The sequence below is a fragment of the Halichoeres trimaculatus genome, unplaced genomic scaffold, assembly GCF_033239565.1.
Source record: "Halichoeres trimaculatus isolate MK-OKI-2021-1 unplaced genomic scaffold, fHalTri1.1 fHalTri1_scaffold_2, whole genome shotgun sequence".
In the NCBI taxonomy this organism is placed as follows: Eukaryota; Metazoa; Chordata; class Actinopteri; order Labriformes; family Labridae; genus Halichoeres; species Halichoeres trimaculatus.
Genome location: NW_027437180.1, coordinates 9,191,681 through 9,208,245, shown reverse-complemented (window position 1 = coordinate 9,208,245; position 16,565 = coordinate 9,191,681). Strand labels below are relative to the sequence as shown.

The 16,565-nt window shown below is 40.6% G+C and overlaps 1 protein-coding gene across 1 annotated transcript; it reads right to left on the bottom strand.

Moving 5' to 3' along the window:
* Positions 1-4,439: 4,439 nt before the first annotated feature.
* On the bottom strand, positions 4,440-11,297 carry LOC141811195 (alpha-2,8-sialyltransferase 8F-like). The gene is given in 6 exon segments (XM_074699168.1): positions 4,440-4,899; positions 4,973-5,065; positions 5,346-5,458; positions 6,471-6,612; positions 8,696-8,770; positions 11,191-11,297. Coding segments are annotated over 6 exon segments (990 nt in total).
* Positions 11,298-16,565: the final 5,268 nt, after the last annotated feature.

Here is a 16,565-nt window from a genome sequence, read left to right as displayed (position 1 = left end):
CTTGCTATTTCTTACTATGTTTTTGCAATTCTGCCTCAGACAAACTTTTGAATGCATTGTTTGCACCTGTACATGAGTAGCTATAACACTGTGGTTAGTGCTCTACTGTAAGGCTGTACTCCAACTTTGGATTTGATCACTCTCAGTATCAGCAGATGACATCTATTCAGATCAGTGCTAGTGATTTGTTGCTTAATCTAACACCAGGCATTACAAAAAGACTGAATCCTTTCTTGACTTCTGTCCTCCACAGGACCGAACCCTGATGAGGTACTGCCAGACCATATGGAGAAAAAGATCTATCGATATGGTAACATAGTAACAGCCGTCTACTACAGGAAGGACCAAGGTCCACCGAGAAACAGGCTCTACGACTACCTCAGAACGTATGGAATTGACTTGGAGCCTAAACCCAAAACTAAAGTTGATTCTGAAGGCTTTGATGAGTAGAGGCATCAACACAGCTGCTGTACACGGTGGCCTCGTGAAGAAAGAAGCGTCATGATAAACGTTGGATTTGTGACGTGGGGACACTTTAATGATTTGTGAAAGAAATTTCTGGCTGGTATCTCCCATCCATCTCCGAGGAAGCTACTAATGTTTTGAACGGATACCTACTGTCAATATTATGTTAACCAGTCCTCATTTAAAATAAAAATCCATTCATAATCATACACGCTTTTTTCCTTAATATAAAGTCGCCACCTCCACTAATATTGTTTAAGGATGCTGATGTTTAAAAGGGTGTTTCAATTTTCAATGTCAATCAGTTCATCATTCTGTAAATAAACTACAAAGGTGATAATAAAGTCATTTCAGTTGTTTCATTGGTTAAGAAAGTGATTCCCAAGGGGGAGATTAAAAACAACAAATATAGGGGGCAAATTACAAAACCAAGCAAACAGACAATACAGATAATTACAGTACCAGTGACAAAGATTGATTCAGGACACAGTAACATGTGCACTTAGGCAGGCTTATTTGTTTGATTTGTCTGTTTTTGGATTGGCCTTTTTTGTATACCTATACCCACAGCAAAGGATTGTTTATCTCCAGCACCAGTACTTAGAGACTTGTGGTCTGAAAAGATGGTAAGCACTGTGTTAAAATACACCATGGTTTTTGAAAAGTCTAGCTGGGCTTTCCCAGCTAGACTTTTCATCATACCCTGATGAAAAACAGTGGGAGCTTGGAATGTTTACCAGAATATATGAATTCTTAGGACTTTCCAGCTTTTAACAAAAAAAGTGTTGTTCTCAAAAAAATACTCAAAATAAGGTTTTATTCACCATCATTTTTTGTTTGATGTTTTGGCATCTGTTTCTCTTTATATTCTGTTATTGCATTTCCTGAAAAACTCAGACCATGGCTCTACGTGCCGGGCTTAGGCTGCAACCTTAGTGCTAATCAGCCTGCTTCTCAGAGCTGTTTCATTTTTATTTAACTGTCAGGAGATCTAAATCACTCTAGCATTCACTAAAAAGTCATTTTGAGATTCATAAATCTTCTCTGATGCAGAAGACATGTAGGTGTTTCTACATGAACAACAGAACAAACAAAACCGTACACAACTTGGGACGACTTCTTAAGTAGACACTCAGAACGAAGGTTCTGCTCACATTGTTTGTTCTATTTTTGTCACGGGTTTATCTGGGTTTTGTAAACAATGTAATGGTACAATTCCCCCACCTACTGGTGGATCATAACATCTAATTTATCTTCTTTTAGTAAATACAATAAATAATGATTAGAAAAAGAAGAAAAGAAAAAGGTTGAAAAACTTAGATAATAATTTATAAATACCCATAATGTTATTGACTTATATTTGTTAAAATATATTGCCTGCTCAGAAACCTGCTGCCCCTCTCGATTGATACTGTAGGTACTGTATAACTGTGTCGCTCAATACAGACACCTGCTGGATTCTAAACATCATTACAGGCAACCAAGTTGAGAGGCTGAACTGGCGCACTGATTCAGTGACCTAGGACAAACAATAAAATCATTTGAGTTACTGTGTCTTACATGGTATAGTGTATTGTGATCTAAATTTAATAGATGTTTGATATCTTATTAAAATAAACCATCAATAAATAATTTGAACACACATTTTAAACATTCAAACACATTTTTTAAATGTCTTGGCAAATCTATAAATTGAGCCATTCCTGGATGACTGACAGGGAAACTCAAAAGTAGCATTTAGAAGAAACCTACTTTGGTGCTGATGATCTTGTTTTGAATCATTGATTATGATCAGGTATTTTGAGCCTTTATCAAGAACAAACTGTGCTCTAAACCAGACAAATGTGTCATTAGCAAGCAGAAATGCTGCACTTTAAAGACATATCTTGGCAGATTTTGGAAACTCAAGACTTTGAAGGGACTAAATCATGCAAGCTGAGGTCAATTTTTTAAATAAATATTTATTCCAGGATTCACTTTTATTTCCTCTTGTTCCAAAACCTCTTCATGACACAAAAAAATCTGCCCTAATGTCAGCTCATAAAGTCTTCAACTTTTTTTTTTACAGATCACTGACAAGATTTTGTAAATGTCAGCATGAAAGGTCAAACCTCCAGGTGTACAACACATAAAGGAAGCTCAGCTTAAGGTTACACCATTCACCCAAGGTGCAGAATTCATAATCAATTTATACACAAACATTGACACAGATTGAGCAACGCATGTTACTGTTTCCAAACTGACACAGAAAGTGGCTGTGCATCTATCTTTCCACTCCTCTTTCTTATTTAAAGCCTCTGACCAAATGTGGTGGCCACATCAGTTTGTCAGTGACACTACGGCCTCGGCGGTCAGAGGCAGTATCAGTACCGTCAGTATCAAACACATGTAAACAAGACCAGCACCAGCTTGATTTTTTGACCACAATATGAAAAAACAGTTATAAACATGTCCCTGTATATTCAAAGAAGAGATTTGTTTCTTCACATTCAGTGTGCTGCTCTCTGAGCCAACAGTCTTCATGTTCAGGAGGTATTCGATTACTTCATCATACATTCAGTAGTTTCTAAAGCTTGTGTAATTAATTTCATGACTTATCACCAGTGAGGGGTTGACTTAAGACACTATTCTACGGAGCCCCTAGGGGGACACAGGTGAAAAAAATAAAAAAATGTGTTTTTCGTACGCACAAGAAACTTTTTCATGCACACAAGATATTAGGTGGACACCAGAAACTAGCCTGGACTGGTCACCAGTCAATCACAGGGCTGTCGAAGACTACAAACACTCACATCTACAGACAATTTAGAGTGTTAAACCTGATAAGGTTAATGATGAGCATGTTTTTGGACTGTGGGAGGACCCGGAGTACCCAAAGAGAACCCACGCATGCACAAGGGAACATGCAAACTCCACACAGTAAAGCCCACCTGCAAAGCGGTGACCTGGGTTTTGGGTATTGACTAATACCGATACTATTTCAATACCAGTGTTAGATAATTACCTGCATGCCCTACTGTGGGAAAAGACAGGGATAGTTTTGAGTAAAAGACAATAAATGTGTACATATGGAATGACTATGACTAATGACTAAGAAATGACCATTTAATGGTTCATTTTTATACCCTGTATACTAAATCATTGTTTAGCTTTGGCCTCAAGTTCTGACTGATCCTTTACCACCAATACCAAATACCAGGATCAGATCGGTGCACTCTAATTTTACGCTGTGTGTTTTTACACCTCTTGGATTATGGAGCTGTCTAAATATTTGACTGTAGTCTGTTTTATTTATTTTTATCATGATTGTGTTCATATATCCTGTGAGTGACATTAAACCAGTGACTTCTGTTTTTTCCATTGTTATATTTATGTCCATCAATGGCAGTCTTTACATCCTATTTACCAGTGGCACAGGCAAACATAGCTAGTCTCCTTTCGTCTCATGTCTAACAGAAGAGCTGTTGAAACAGTTAAGATTGCCCAAAGCTGCCTTAGTCATCTTTAAGCAGAAAATAATGAGAAAAAGCTGCAGAGACCTTCTCAAAAACTACTAGCTACCACCCAAAATTAAAGAGACGCTGATGCAGAATGGATAAGTGTTTTCAGAGCACTTTTGTGTGTCTCGCAATATGTTTTGTGATTTGCCTTGGATTTTTTACTTTACACATTACAGACATGGTTGATTTATGTGGGATTAAACACTCAGTCGTCTTACACAACAACTACATGTTACCAGGTCCACAGGTGGACTAATCCCTTACAAACAGGGCTGAAGTCCTGGCTGGTTTACGTTGGGTGCCTGGTATCTCATGCGCACACAAAAGTTTCTTGAGTGCATGAAATTTCTTGCATGCTCAAGTTTGTTAATCATGCTCATGAGTTAGTTTCTTGTGCACACAAGAAACATTGTTTTAAAAATTTTCTCTGCCTATGTCCCTTTAGGGACTCCATACTGTCCTGCAGACTAGGACCTAACAATCTCCAATATGAAGCTTGAGCACCCCGTCATTGTGCAGCTGCATCAAGAATTGAAACTCAGCCGGCATGGCGTGGACTCCTTTGGCCTTAATGTCATCGTAGTAGTGGTTGGTCAGGGAGTAGAGTCCATAGGGGTGAGAGTGGAAGGGCCAGAACCCATACAAATGCACATTGTTGCAGAGTTCAAGCGCAAGGCCAACCATGAATAACCCAGTGCTGGGCCGTATTGCTCGCAGGCCTTGTGAACGCCAGAAGTTGACCAGACTACGGAGGTATTCAGGGTTGAAGAAGACGGGCTGGATCGGGCTGCCGAAATCTTCAATGGCGTAAGAAGCCCGTAGACACGCAGAAGTGTCTGCACCAAAAGAGAAAGCGGGGAATAGCAGCAGAGAATTGCTGTAGGTCTTCAGATCCTCCACAAATGCATGGCGACGCCTCATCAGATTCCCGTACCTGTAAAGAAAAAAGCAGATTTGAAGCAGGGATCAAAGGCGTTTTAAGCTGAAGAATGGAAAATTCTACTCACTTATTCCGCAGGATGCTTGGGTTAGCTGTCACAAGGCTGGTCTTAATGCCAACATGCTTCTCAAAGCCGTCTTTCAAGGGCGGTAGGTTACACCTGAAGGACAGCACAGAGATCTCTACATGCTCACTTTAGGCTTGTAATGACCGTCTGAGGCAGACTCAACCTCTGCCCCTTCTACTGTTTACTTGAAAACAGAGCCTTTTGCAGGTTGGGCATGTGTAGAGAGGTGTTATGCTGTTTAACATTGATGAGGCCCAGAGCTGCTCTACCTCTGTGGGTTGTAATCCTGCACTCTCTTTAAGGTCCCGCATTAGTTAGTTAATTTGAGTTGTCATCAGCCTTTCAGGCCCTGCTTCATCAACATCTTCCTCACCTGAAGACAAACTGAGCTGAGTCTATGGCTGCTCCACAGCCACTGTCAGTCAGGATCCCTCCGTTTCCAACCACTGCACAGGTGTCCCATGTTTTATTCACCAACGGGCTCACCTGGGGTTAAAATGGCATGAAAATATCAGACAAAGGCATGCAAGGATTGAGGAACAACGATATTACACCTTTTAGTTCCTTTTGGTAACCTACAACCTGTTTCTGTTTTTTGAAGCTTCTGGGGGTAACATTCAGTTGCGTCATTTGAGGAGAAAAGGCTGACACTTCCTGTTCAAGTGTTCACTCCTGTTCTTTACTATTCAGATGTCTGATGTTGATGATGCTTTTGAGTTTATGCAGCCATGTGAACTCTGGTTCGCTACATTTATTGCTTCAACAGGAAAGTAGCTTCAGTGGTTTGACTAAAGTATGTTGAGGTCTGGTTACACTTTAATTGTATGCAGGTTAAATATTTGAGTTTCGTTCATTTAGAGAGATTTTTATCAGCAGCTGCTCAGATAAGAGGTTGACAGTTTAGTTTCCTTCATGTTTAATTTAAACACCTGATCAAAGTTTATACTTGACAACAAAAAGTCTTTCAGATCCAGCTCATGTTCAGAGGAAAAGTCATGTTGCAGGAAACGTGCGTCTCTAAATTTACAAATTACATAAAAAATGTTGCAGACTTCTGAGTTATGCATTTGCATGATTCATATTCAGGGACTTATCTTCCATCAAACTGACCAAATGGATTGATCTGTGAAAACAGATCCTGGTTGTTCATTTTGTTGCACTCTCACGAAGTCCACAGTGATGTTCGCGTGTGAATTATTCAGCAGGTCTGCCAGGTTTTCTAACACTTGAACATCTCCTCTCATCTGGTTTGTTAGTCTTTCTGTGAGTTGAGCTGATAAAGCCATATATTGCATTTATTGCTTTTTATTGTTGTGAATGAACTTTTCACAAAGAGTTCGAGCTCCATATTAGAGGCTGCAAATTCAAGAGCTCCCCTAGAAATGCTAACTGTACTCTGTCTCGTCATAGTTATCCCTGATTTTATATTTTTGAGTTAACGAGGAGCCATACAGAAAACAAAAAACAGGTAGCAGACATAGATAAGGAGCAGAAATACCTTCACAAAGGTGCTGAAAGTTTCTGGTGTCACCTTGAGGCTTCTTGTGTCTCCATCATAAACAATATTGGTTCCCACTGGAGTGTTAATCTGGGTAATGAAAGCCCGTTCCCGACCGTGGCAACTACTGTGCAGCTTTGATCTGGAGAAACCAGAGAGATGACAATGTCATGATCTGCCCCATGTGGAGCTTCTCTCCTCCTCCTCTCATTGTTGCTGTCTCTGGCTCGGTGGCACACACCGCACACCCCATCAGGCTCATGGAGCAGTGCATACTGTGGCTGAGGAAGAGCTCAGCGCTAGGGAATTCTCGTACAGCTTGCGGTACTTCGGCCAAGCTTTCTAAGTATCTCTTGAGATTTTGGGGAGTTACTCTTTGTGATTTTTTCCCATGACTTACCCTTAGCATCTTTGTATACCCTCCAGTGCCTCCTTCAAGCTCCTACCCTGCCGCCACATGCCACATCCACACTGCCTAGCTCCCTCTGTCGCATTGCCCTCTGGGCTTTGGATGTCTGGACTTTGGATCAATCGTACAGCTTGTGCAATAAAACCCTTTAACTGCTCTTTGTCTCTGTCTGCTTTTGGGTCCAACTCAAAACAACTGATTATCAAATCCTGACAGAATTCACTAGCCAGCATGACTTAGCAACTCCTGAAGCAGTCAAGGAAGCCCTAATAAATCAGGGGATCCTTGAGGGACGCCCGATAAGATGATGCATGGCATCATGGAGTCCATTAAAGGGGACATATCATGCTGATCCCTGATTTAATACGTATATATATTATAATAAATTTGAAAACAAGACCTTTCACCCCCAGAATTTTCAAAAAATGAGATATTGTATTTTTTCTGATATCCTAGAACAAGATTTGATGCCTCTGAAAATAGGTCATTGCCAGTTGGCCGCGAGATTTTGACCGTCGTGACGACACGAGGATCCTTTCTTTTTATTGGAGTAATCTGATAGAGCAGCTCCTCCTCTGTGATGTCAGTTAGTCACACAACCGCCACCGAGGGATACACCCACCAAGAGCCGAGTATAAACGTATAGACTATACATGTTACAGTAGCGGTTTGACTCACCACACTGAGGCGTCCTGGGATGATCTGTGCCAAGCTGCTAAATGGGCTACCGGGTTATGGTTATACTTAGTTCCTCTGAGTCTTTTTCTTCTGAGTTACAGAAAGTATTTGAAGGATGGATGACCGACTGTGTCTACTGTGGCCTGTCAGGACACTTTGTTATGTCCTGCTGTCAGCTTTAAACACCAGAGCTCACCAATGAAGGAGAGCACTCTGGTGCGCCAAGTTTTATCTCCTTCTGGTTCTTCCCTCTGCATGGTAGTACCCTCAACCATCCTGTGGCGGTTGAAGGACTCATCTGTGACAGTTCTCATTGAGTCTGGTGCTGGCGAAAGCTTTATCCATGAAGGACTGGTTCAACAGCTTCAGCTTCCTCTCGAGCCTCTGCCCACATCCAAGAGGGTTATGGCCCTGGATAGACACTTTGTCTCCCTTGTTACTCACCAGACTACTCTCATTATCTCTGGCAACCGTCAAGAAACCATCCAGGTGTACTCCATTCCATCTCTGGTGTCACCTGTTGTCTTTGGTTTTCCTTGGCTTAAAAACATAAGCCCCACATTTATTGGAGTAGTCAGACAAGAAACTTTGGCCATTCTCACTGCTTCCTGTCTGTCGTTCCATCAACCAGTGTTACACATTCTTCCTCTACGCCACCTGACCTCTCCACAATCCCCACCTGCTACCACGACCTTGCACCTGTGTTCAATAAAGATCAGGCACCCTCTTTTCCTCTAAACCGCCCTTATGGGAGGTAGAGCTTATTATAAAGTCAAGCCAGTTGGAGAGGAGGGTTTTTTTATTTAATCTACATTACACAGTCGATTGATTTACAAGAAGCTAAACCAGGAACTCTGAGAAACTGAAATGCTAGCCCCACCTTTCTTTACAGTGTGATAAACTCTTGTTATGTGGCACAGTGTCTTTACTCTCCTCATCTCACTTCTGCATAAATTTGTTCAGATTTCCTTCTTCTGATGATGTCTCAGAGCAAACAGACTCAGCTGCTGTTAATTTTGTTGATCTGTTCTGGCATAGAAATCTCCCAAACACTGGATAAAAGTAAAAAACTTGTTACATAATTGAGATTTCTGTTTTTTTTCTGTTCTGTTGGTACAAAAACGAGATGTCTTTGTACCTGAATTTCAGGTAATTGTCCTCCTGCTTCTTCCAGGTTTCAGAATACTCCTGCAGTACTTTTTCGATGACCTCCCTGAAACACACAAACACACACAAACACACTCACAGCTGGGTTTGTAATCCCCATAACACTGATGTGTCTGTAAAGATATAGGTTACTTCAGGAGACGCAGTGGTGCTGATGCTGTCTGTACTCACCTGCAGCCCTTACAGAGATCAAAGTTTTTAGGGGGTCTTTTCTTCTGAGGAACTGGTCTGCGAAGGTTCTCATTCCTGTGGCGCAAACAGAAGAAGAAACGGGTCAGATGCACATGAGATGAACAGATGCAGAGGTCAGGCAAAGATGTGTAAATATAGTCAACACAAAGATGAACACAGAGAACTTCAGCCATTAGTTTGCTTTGTATCACGTTTTATAATCATGTAAACAATAAAATCCAGCCTTGAATGTGCACCATTTTTTGTTTCCTGGAACAATTTATACAAACAACGTGAAGTGAGTAAATAAGAAGACTGAGTATAAAAGAGGCAATCCTGAGAGGCTGAGCATAGCAACAAATCAAATGATTAAAAAAAACCTAAGCAAACTCAAACGAGATGAGTGACACAGCTGCTAGTTTGTTCGATCGTTTGTCTGATCATGTAAACAACAAAATCCAGCTTGTAGAGTGTGTCATTCTTCGTTTCCTGGAAAAATTTCCTGCAAAAATGATGTGTTAGCAAAGTATCACCTGTATACAAAAACTTTTAAAGCTCGTACATGGGTGAAAAGGGTTGTACTGAATGTTTTGTTGCTTTATAAAAAAATTTCAGGCCCTGGTGAAACTTCAGTGACAGTAACGTGCTTCCAATTTGAAAGTTTTACTACATTTTCTCCCTGAAATCCACCTCAGAATCCTAGCCCCTGTTCGGATCAGGATAAACCTGATTTTTTTTGGATCAGAGTTCCTACTGAAAGGTTTTGAAGGTTTAATCCAGGTTAAAGCTAGGATTGAGTTACATGATCTAATCCAATGTTGGAATTCTCCTTTTCCCTTTGAACGACCCATTTTCAGAATCTGATCCAATCTGATTAACAAAATCTGATCAGATTACCTTTGAACACCTGACCCTGAGTGTATACAGTCGTGTCTGTAATATTCTGCACTTGACTTGTTTAATTTTTACAATTAAAAAGTAGCTAAAGTAGACATACCAATGAAGCCTTTGAAATAAATTTCCTGTCATTCGTCACTGTATATGACTTACAAAGAAACAGTCACCAGAGATGAACCTGTCAAAGTAATGTCTAACAATTGCAGCCCCTACGTCACACCCAGTCAGTTACTCATTCTGGCGGGACACCAAAGGTTGTTCTGGTTCTTCAGGTTCAGGTGAACCATCTCCTGAACCTGATCTGATTTTGATTATCAGATTGGATCAGATGTTGAAAATAGGTTGTTCAAAAGAAAAAAGGAAATTGAAGTCAGATTAGATCACGTTATCCAAACCCAGTTTGAATCTGGATCAAACCTTCAGTTTGTGTTGTTCAAAACTTTTAAGGAGGATTTTGATCACTTTGATCAAAAAAATCAGGATCTTCCTGATTCCAGAAGGGGGTTGGATTTCAAAGTGGACAATGTGCACTAGTACTTGACTTGTTTAACCCCTTAAGTGACAAAGAAGTTAAGTAGACATACCAATGAAGCCTTTCAGTAGATTGAAGCAGACTAAAATAAAAATAATCTTGTCCCATGAGATAGTCCCCTTGAACAGATTTCAATAACAAAAAAAAATATGATTAAGTTTTCTGTCATTTGTTATTGTATATGAGTTTTAATGAGTCTGGTTCAGGTCAAGGTTTAGGTGAATCATAATCATGTTTCCAAAATATCTGCCATATATGTGTTATTTATTTGTTTTTTATTTGTTCTGGCTCAATTAAAGGGTCATACAGAAACTATAAATAGAAGTGGAATGTTACGTTTGTATTTTGTCTCAAAATGAAGAACATTTAAAGTGGCCCTATGATGGCTCTTTGACCTGTTGCTCTTTACAGAGCTGGCAGCCTATAAAGGTAATCTGAACCAAAGCTGTGAGCACCTGAGATGATGAAACCCCAAACCACCAAATCACGAGTCCTGTTACAAACTTTCTGTTTTTTGACGATGTGGTTGCTCCTATAAAACTTCCCTTGCATCACTTTGAATGACTGCGTGGGGTTTTTGCAAAACTGTGTCACTGCCTCTCTGATTTATGACACCATTGAGTCTTGTATAGTTATACACACATAACGAATAAGACATCTGAATGGGTCTGAGTCTGTTTTGGCAAAAAAGGAACAGAAACATGTGAAGATATAGCATCAACAAGTGCAGAAAACAGTGTAAACAAAATATCACTAACTGCTAAATCAGTCTTTCTTTACAGCACTGTGGTCCAGACCGACCACATCTGCTTGTTCTATGTGTGTGAGTGTGTGTGTGTGTGTGTGTGTTTGTAAGGCTGTCACACACTTACTTGCTGTCGATCATGAACCAGATGAGAGTGCTCAGCAGGCTCCCCAAACACAGGAGAGTGATGAACAGAGAGATGAGTGTCTTCAGGAGCTGTCCCCTCATACCTCATACCACCTTATGTATCTCTGTCCACCCTCACTTGGCTCACACACAAACATACACAAACTCTTTCTCTCTTTTCTTTAACTGCCTTTTCTGCTCTCTTAAGTTTTCTAACGCCCAGCTCATCCCCTTGTCCCTCCTCCTCTCCCTCTTCCCTCCTCCTCCTCTCACTCTTCATGTGGGTCTCTCAGTTTCTTTCCCGCCACTTCACTCAGTCTTTTTTTATGCCCTTCTTTTCAGGCAAGTCCTCCTTCTCCCTTTCTTTCCTTTCTTCCCTAATATATATATATATATATTTATATATATATATATATATATATATATATATATATATATATATATATATATATATATATATATATATATATATATAGGTTGTTCAAAAAAAATGAGAAATGAGTTTGGAGTCAGATAAGATCTCGTAATCTAATCCAAGTTTGAATCTGGATCAAACCCTCAGTTTGTGTTGTTCAAAACTTTTAAGGAGGATTTTGATCACTTTGATCCAAAAAATCCTGACTCCAAAAGTGGGGTAGGATTTTAAAGTGGACAATGTGCACTACCACTTGACTTGTTTAACTCCCTAAAGTGACAAAGAAGTCAAGTAGACATACCAATGAAGCATTTCAGTAGAGTAAAGTAAGAATAAAGTGAAAATAATATTTTCCCACAAAAAAAAATCCCCCAACAAATTTCCATAACAAAAATAAAACATACCTTTTCTGTCATTCGTCACTGTATATGACTTCCAAAGAAACAGTCACCAGAAATGAACCTGTCAAAGTAATGTCTAACAATCGCAGCCCCTTTGTTACACCCAGTCAGTTACTTATTCTGAAGGAACGCCAAAGGCTGTTCCAGTTCTTCAGCTTCAGGTGAACCATCTCCTGAACTTGAGGCCTATTGCATGAAGCGCGGTCAGCTTATCCACGGTAACTCACATTTATCCAGGATTGAGCAACCGTTACAATGGCAATCAGGATAGTTGATAGCAGGACGCAAGTTACCAACACGGTAACTGAACCCAGGATTGACTCATCAAGAGCTGTGAACGCGCACGTAAAAGAGGAGGGCTCAGAGGCAGCTGACCAATCACAATCATGAGCGACTAAGAAAGCTCCGTATTCACCGCTGAAGAGCAGCGGCTGAAAATGCAGCAATACAATGAGGAGAGAAGCAATAACTCGTTAAGGGGGAACACGGTAGCAGCGGCCAACCACAGGCAAAATGCATGGCAACGCATAGCGGACTGTGTAAAAGCCTAAGTTACTCATCAGTGGCTCAGTATGATAGTGATCACACTTCTTAATCTAATAAAATAATAAATGCTACTGTGCAAATGACCTGCGTGTATTCCAATTATCATGTCATTCTCCCAGATGTAATCCTTCTGGAGTCAGAAGAACATGGGAGCAGATAAAAAACAAATAGGCTACAAGAACATCATCACGTCTGGTAAGTCTGTGTCAAACATTGGCGATTGCTCTTAGACTGCAAGGGAAGCTCAGCTTCCCCTAAAATATTCCCAAAAAAGTGGTGATATGTGCTGTGTGTACATTTCATTGACAAAATCTGCGCTAGCATTCCTTCATCTTTTGTTCAGAATCAGCTACCTATCACAGGTAACTGGCTCCACCCCATTCTCATTCATCCTGGGAACGCTATGAATTCTTCCCTAAGTTGCGTGAGGGCAGTGGCCACTTGATGCACAACGCAGGATGCTGTAAAGTTGCTCAGCCGCTCCGCATCCCCGACAGAGTACACGTAGCTGCCAGTAGCAGAGAATCGCAGGGCGATGTACAATGTCTGTGGGACAGTCAGTGCACCGCTCCTGCGGGTTGCACGGGCAATGTACGGCTCTAATATTTCACAGAGGTAGAGTAGTCTGGGCCGTCAGAGCCATAACTCTCATACAGCGAATCGTCGCTTTGATCGAGTGGATCTGATCGATCTTTAAACACCCTCTCTCCTTGTAAAGCTCTTCTTACAACTTGTGCGCCTCTGTCCACCGGGTTTTGGGAGAAAAGGGCAGACCATTGTTTCTAAAAAGCCGATTGGCCAGTGGGAGGGGCTTTTTGTAGGATCAGATTCAACCCCCAACTTATCCTGCTCCAGAGCAGGATAGCCGTTCGGCATAGGTCACCATGGTGATCTACTCTGATAAAAAAGGAACAGCTTCATGCTATTGGTAATCAAGAGTTAACCCTGAAGTTATCTCGCTAAAACACTAATCCTGCTTCATGATATAGGCCTCTGATCTGATTTTGATTATCAGATTGGATCAGATGTCGAAAATAGGTTGTTCAAAAGAAAAAGGAGGAAATTGAAGTCAGATTATTGTCATTCGTCACTGTATATGACTTTCAAAGAAACAGTCACCAGAAATAACCTTTCAAAAAAATGTCTAACAATTGCAGCCCCTTTGTCACACCCAGTCAGTCACTCATGCTAGAAGAACGCCAGAGGTTGTTCTGGTTCTTCAGGTTCAGGTGAACAATCTCCTGAACCTGATCAAATTTTGACTATCAGATTGGATCAGATGTCGAAAATAGGTTGTTCAAAAGAAAAAGAAGGAAATTGAAGTCAGATTATTGTCATTCGTCACTGTATATGACTTACAAAAAAACAGTCACCAGAAATGAACTTGTCAAAATGATGTCTAACAATGGCAGCCCCTTGGTCACACCCAGTCAGTCCCTCATTCTGGAGGAACGCCAAAGGCTGTTCCAGTTCTTCAGCTTCAGGTGAACCATCTCCTCAATCTTATCAAATTTTGATTATCAGTTTGGATCAGATGTTGAAAATAGGTTGTTCAAAAGAAAAAGAAGGAAATTGAAGTCAGATTAGATCACGTAATCCAAACCCAGTTTGAATCTGGATCAAACCTTCAGTTTGTGTTGTTCAAAACTTTTAAGGAGGATTTTGATCACTTTGATCCAAAAAATCAGGATCTTACTGATTCCAAAAGGGAGTTGGATTTCAAAGTGGACAATGTGCACTAGCACTGGACTGTTTAACCCCTAAAGTGACAAAGAAGTTAAGTAGACATACCAATCGGGCCTTTCAGTAGATTATAGTAAGAATAAAGTAGGCCAAGGACACTACTTTTTTTCGTCCGTTTTTCCTTATTATTATTCCACGCACCCGGAAAACGCAAATTACACCCACTAAACATGCTCAAAACAGTCACCAAAATTGGCACATACACTGCCAGTGCCAAAAATCGCGATTTGATACCAGACATGACCCCCGACATCCTTGTAATGCTCAAAAGCGCCACCTAGGCACACAAAAAGGGCCCTAGCTTGGGCTAGGAATGTTGTAGAGAGATGAAGCCAACACCAAAAGATTCAGCTCATCAAGATGCAAAAATCATACACTGATACCCCTGACCTATCTCCAACAGGAAGCCAGCAATTTCCCTTTCAAAATAAGATTCCTCCCCTTTTTCACCTTTTCTTCAAAAATTAACTTGTCAAAAAACAAAAATGGTATTGGCCTGAAAATTGGCTCACATGACAGACTAGACCCTGCTCTTCAAAAGCTGTTCTGGAAGTTGCTATTTCGGGCCCGGTTTTCTAATGGCGAGCCCTCAAAGTCACCGACCACTTTCAGCCTTCTCCATGTTAGCAGATGAGGAGAACACGTTTCAGGTCCACATACACATTCTCCTAGTGCCGCATTTGGGCCTCTAGACAAAAAACTAAAAGTCATATAGCTTTAAAAATTACATGGTTGGATTCCTGACAACATTTCCTGAGAGACAATCATATTTTTACATGGATTAAGTCAACATCTTGGCCTATATGACAAGTAGTTTGGACATTTCTCTAAAATAAATCAACTATTTTTTTGTCCTCCATTCAGGGATTTCTGACGCATTTGGGCCTCTAGAAAAAGAAGTAAAACTTGTACAGCTTTAAAAATGCCAAAAAATGGATTCCTGCCCAAATTTCTTATCAAATATGATATTTGTACACAGATTGGGGTAAAATTGTGGACTCTGTGAGGATTTCATCCCCAGAAATTTATCTTAAACCCCCCCCCACACTCTACTTGAGCTCTGTGTCACGCTAATTAGAATTCCACGCATGAGGCTGATGTCACTCAGCATAGAAGAGGATATGTTACCATGGTATCAACTGACTCCCCAACATCCCATAATATGCTCTCACCATCTAGGCACATTTTAACAGCCAAAGCGGCCAGTAGGAATGTCCTAGAGAGATGAAACAAACACCAAAACGTTTTTCTCATTGAGACGCACGACATGACGAACCAGCAAAAGACCCGAGGACCCGTCTTACGATGCTTTCAGCTTTAATTATTACTGTTACCGAAAAGTGATCTGTGCAATTTTGCTTAGAAAATTTGTATCAGGCAAGCCTTTCGAACCACATATTTCCTCTGAGGTAGCCCTCAGTCTCAAAAAAGTTGGTGACCCCTGATCTAGCGCAGATCTGATCATGAACCCTGAAACGTATGGTGCCTCGGAACATCGGCTATAATTGTTGGGATTTCAAGTAAAAAAGAAATTGTGTTTTTTTTTACAAACCATACTTCATGAAACTTTATGAGCTCTAAAGGAAATGTTGGTGTTTTTTTTCCTTAGGCTTAACAGAATTTTCTCTCAGACAGACTTCTCTCTGTAAAGAAAAAGAAAATCAACAGAGAAATGACTGAAAAATAACAAATCATGAATCATCTTTTATATGAGTTTCCTCATTGGATGATGAATTTGACCAAAGCAGTTTTGAAAACTGGGTGTTTGTCCTCTGTTATATTGGTTTCATGACGGCTATGTTCCATATCCCAGCTTTAGGGCCTGTCTCAGAATGATCCTCAGTGACTATTTTCAGCTCTGTGTATCGTCACACCCTGGAGATGGGAAGTCTGAGAAAAGGAGTGAGGAGCAGCGGCAGCGTCCAATCAGTGGGTGTCTCCTGTCTCTCCTCTCCTCTGACCACAATAAACACCTCACATCCTTCAGTACGGGTGCTGCGTAGGAGAGATTCACTTTGGGACACACCGTGTGACTGTTGTGTAACTCTTAAAGCAAAAAAAGGTTGTCACATGATGCTTATTGTTAGAAATTTAACACCCCAAACTACTAATCCTACTGTGTATTTTGACCAACACATCTTGGAAAGAGTAACAGTGACTAAAATTCTTGGTATTCTCATAGTTGAAAATCTCACCTGGAAAACTCATGTATCATTTATTTCAAACAAAATTGGGAAAATATTGGCATCATCAGAAAAATGAGGC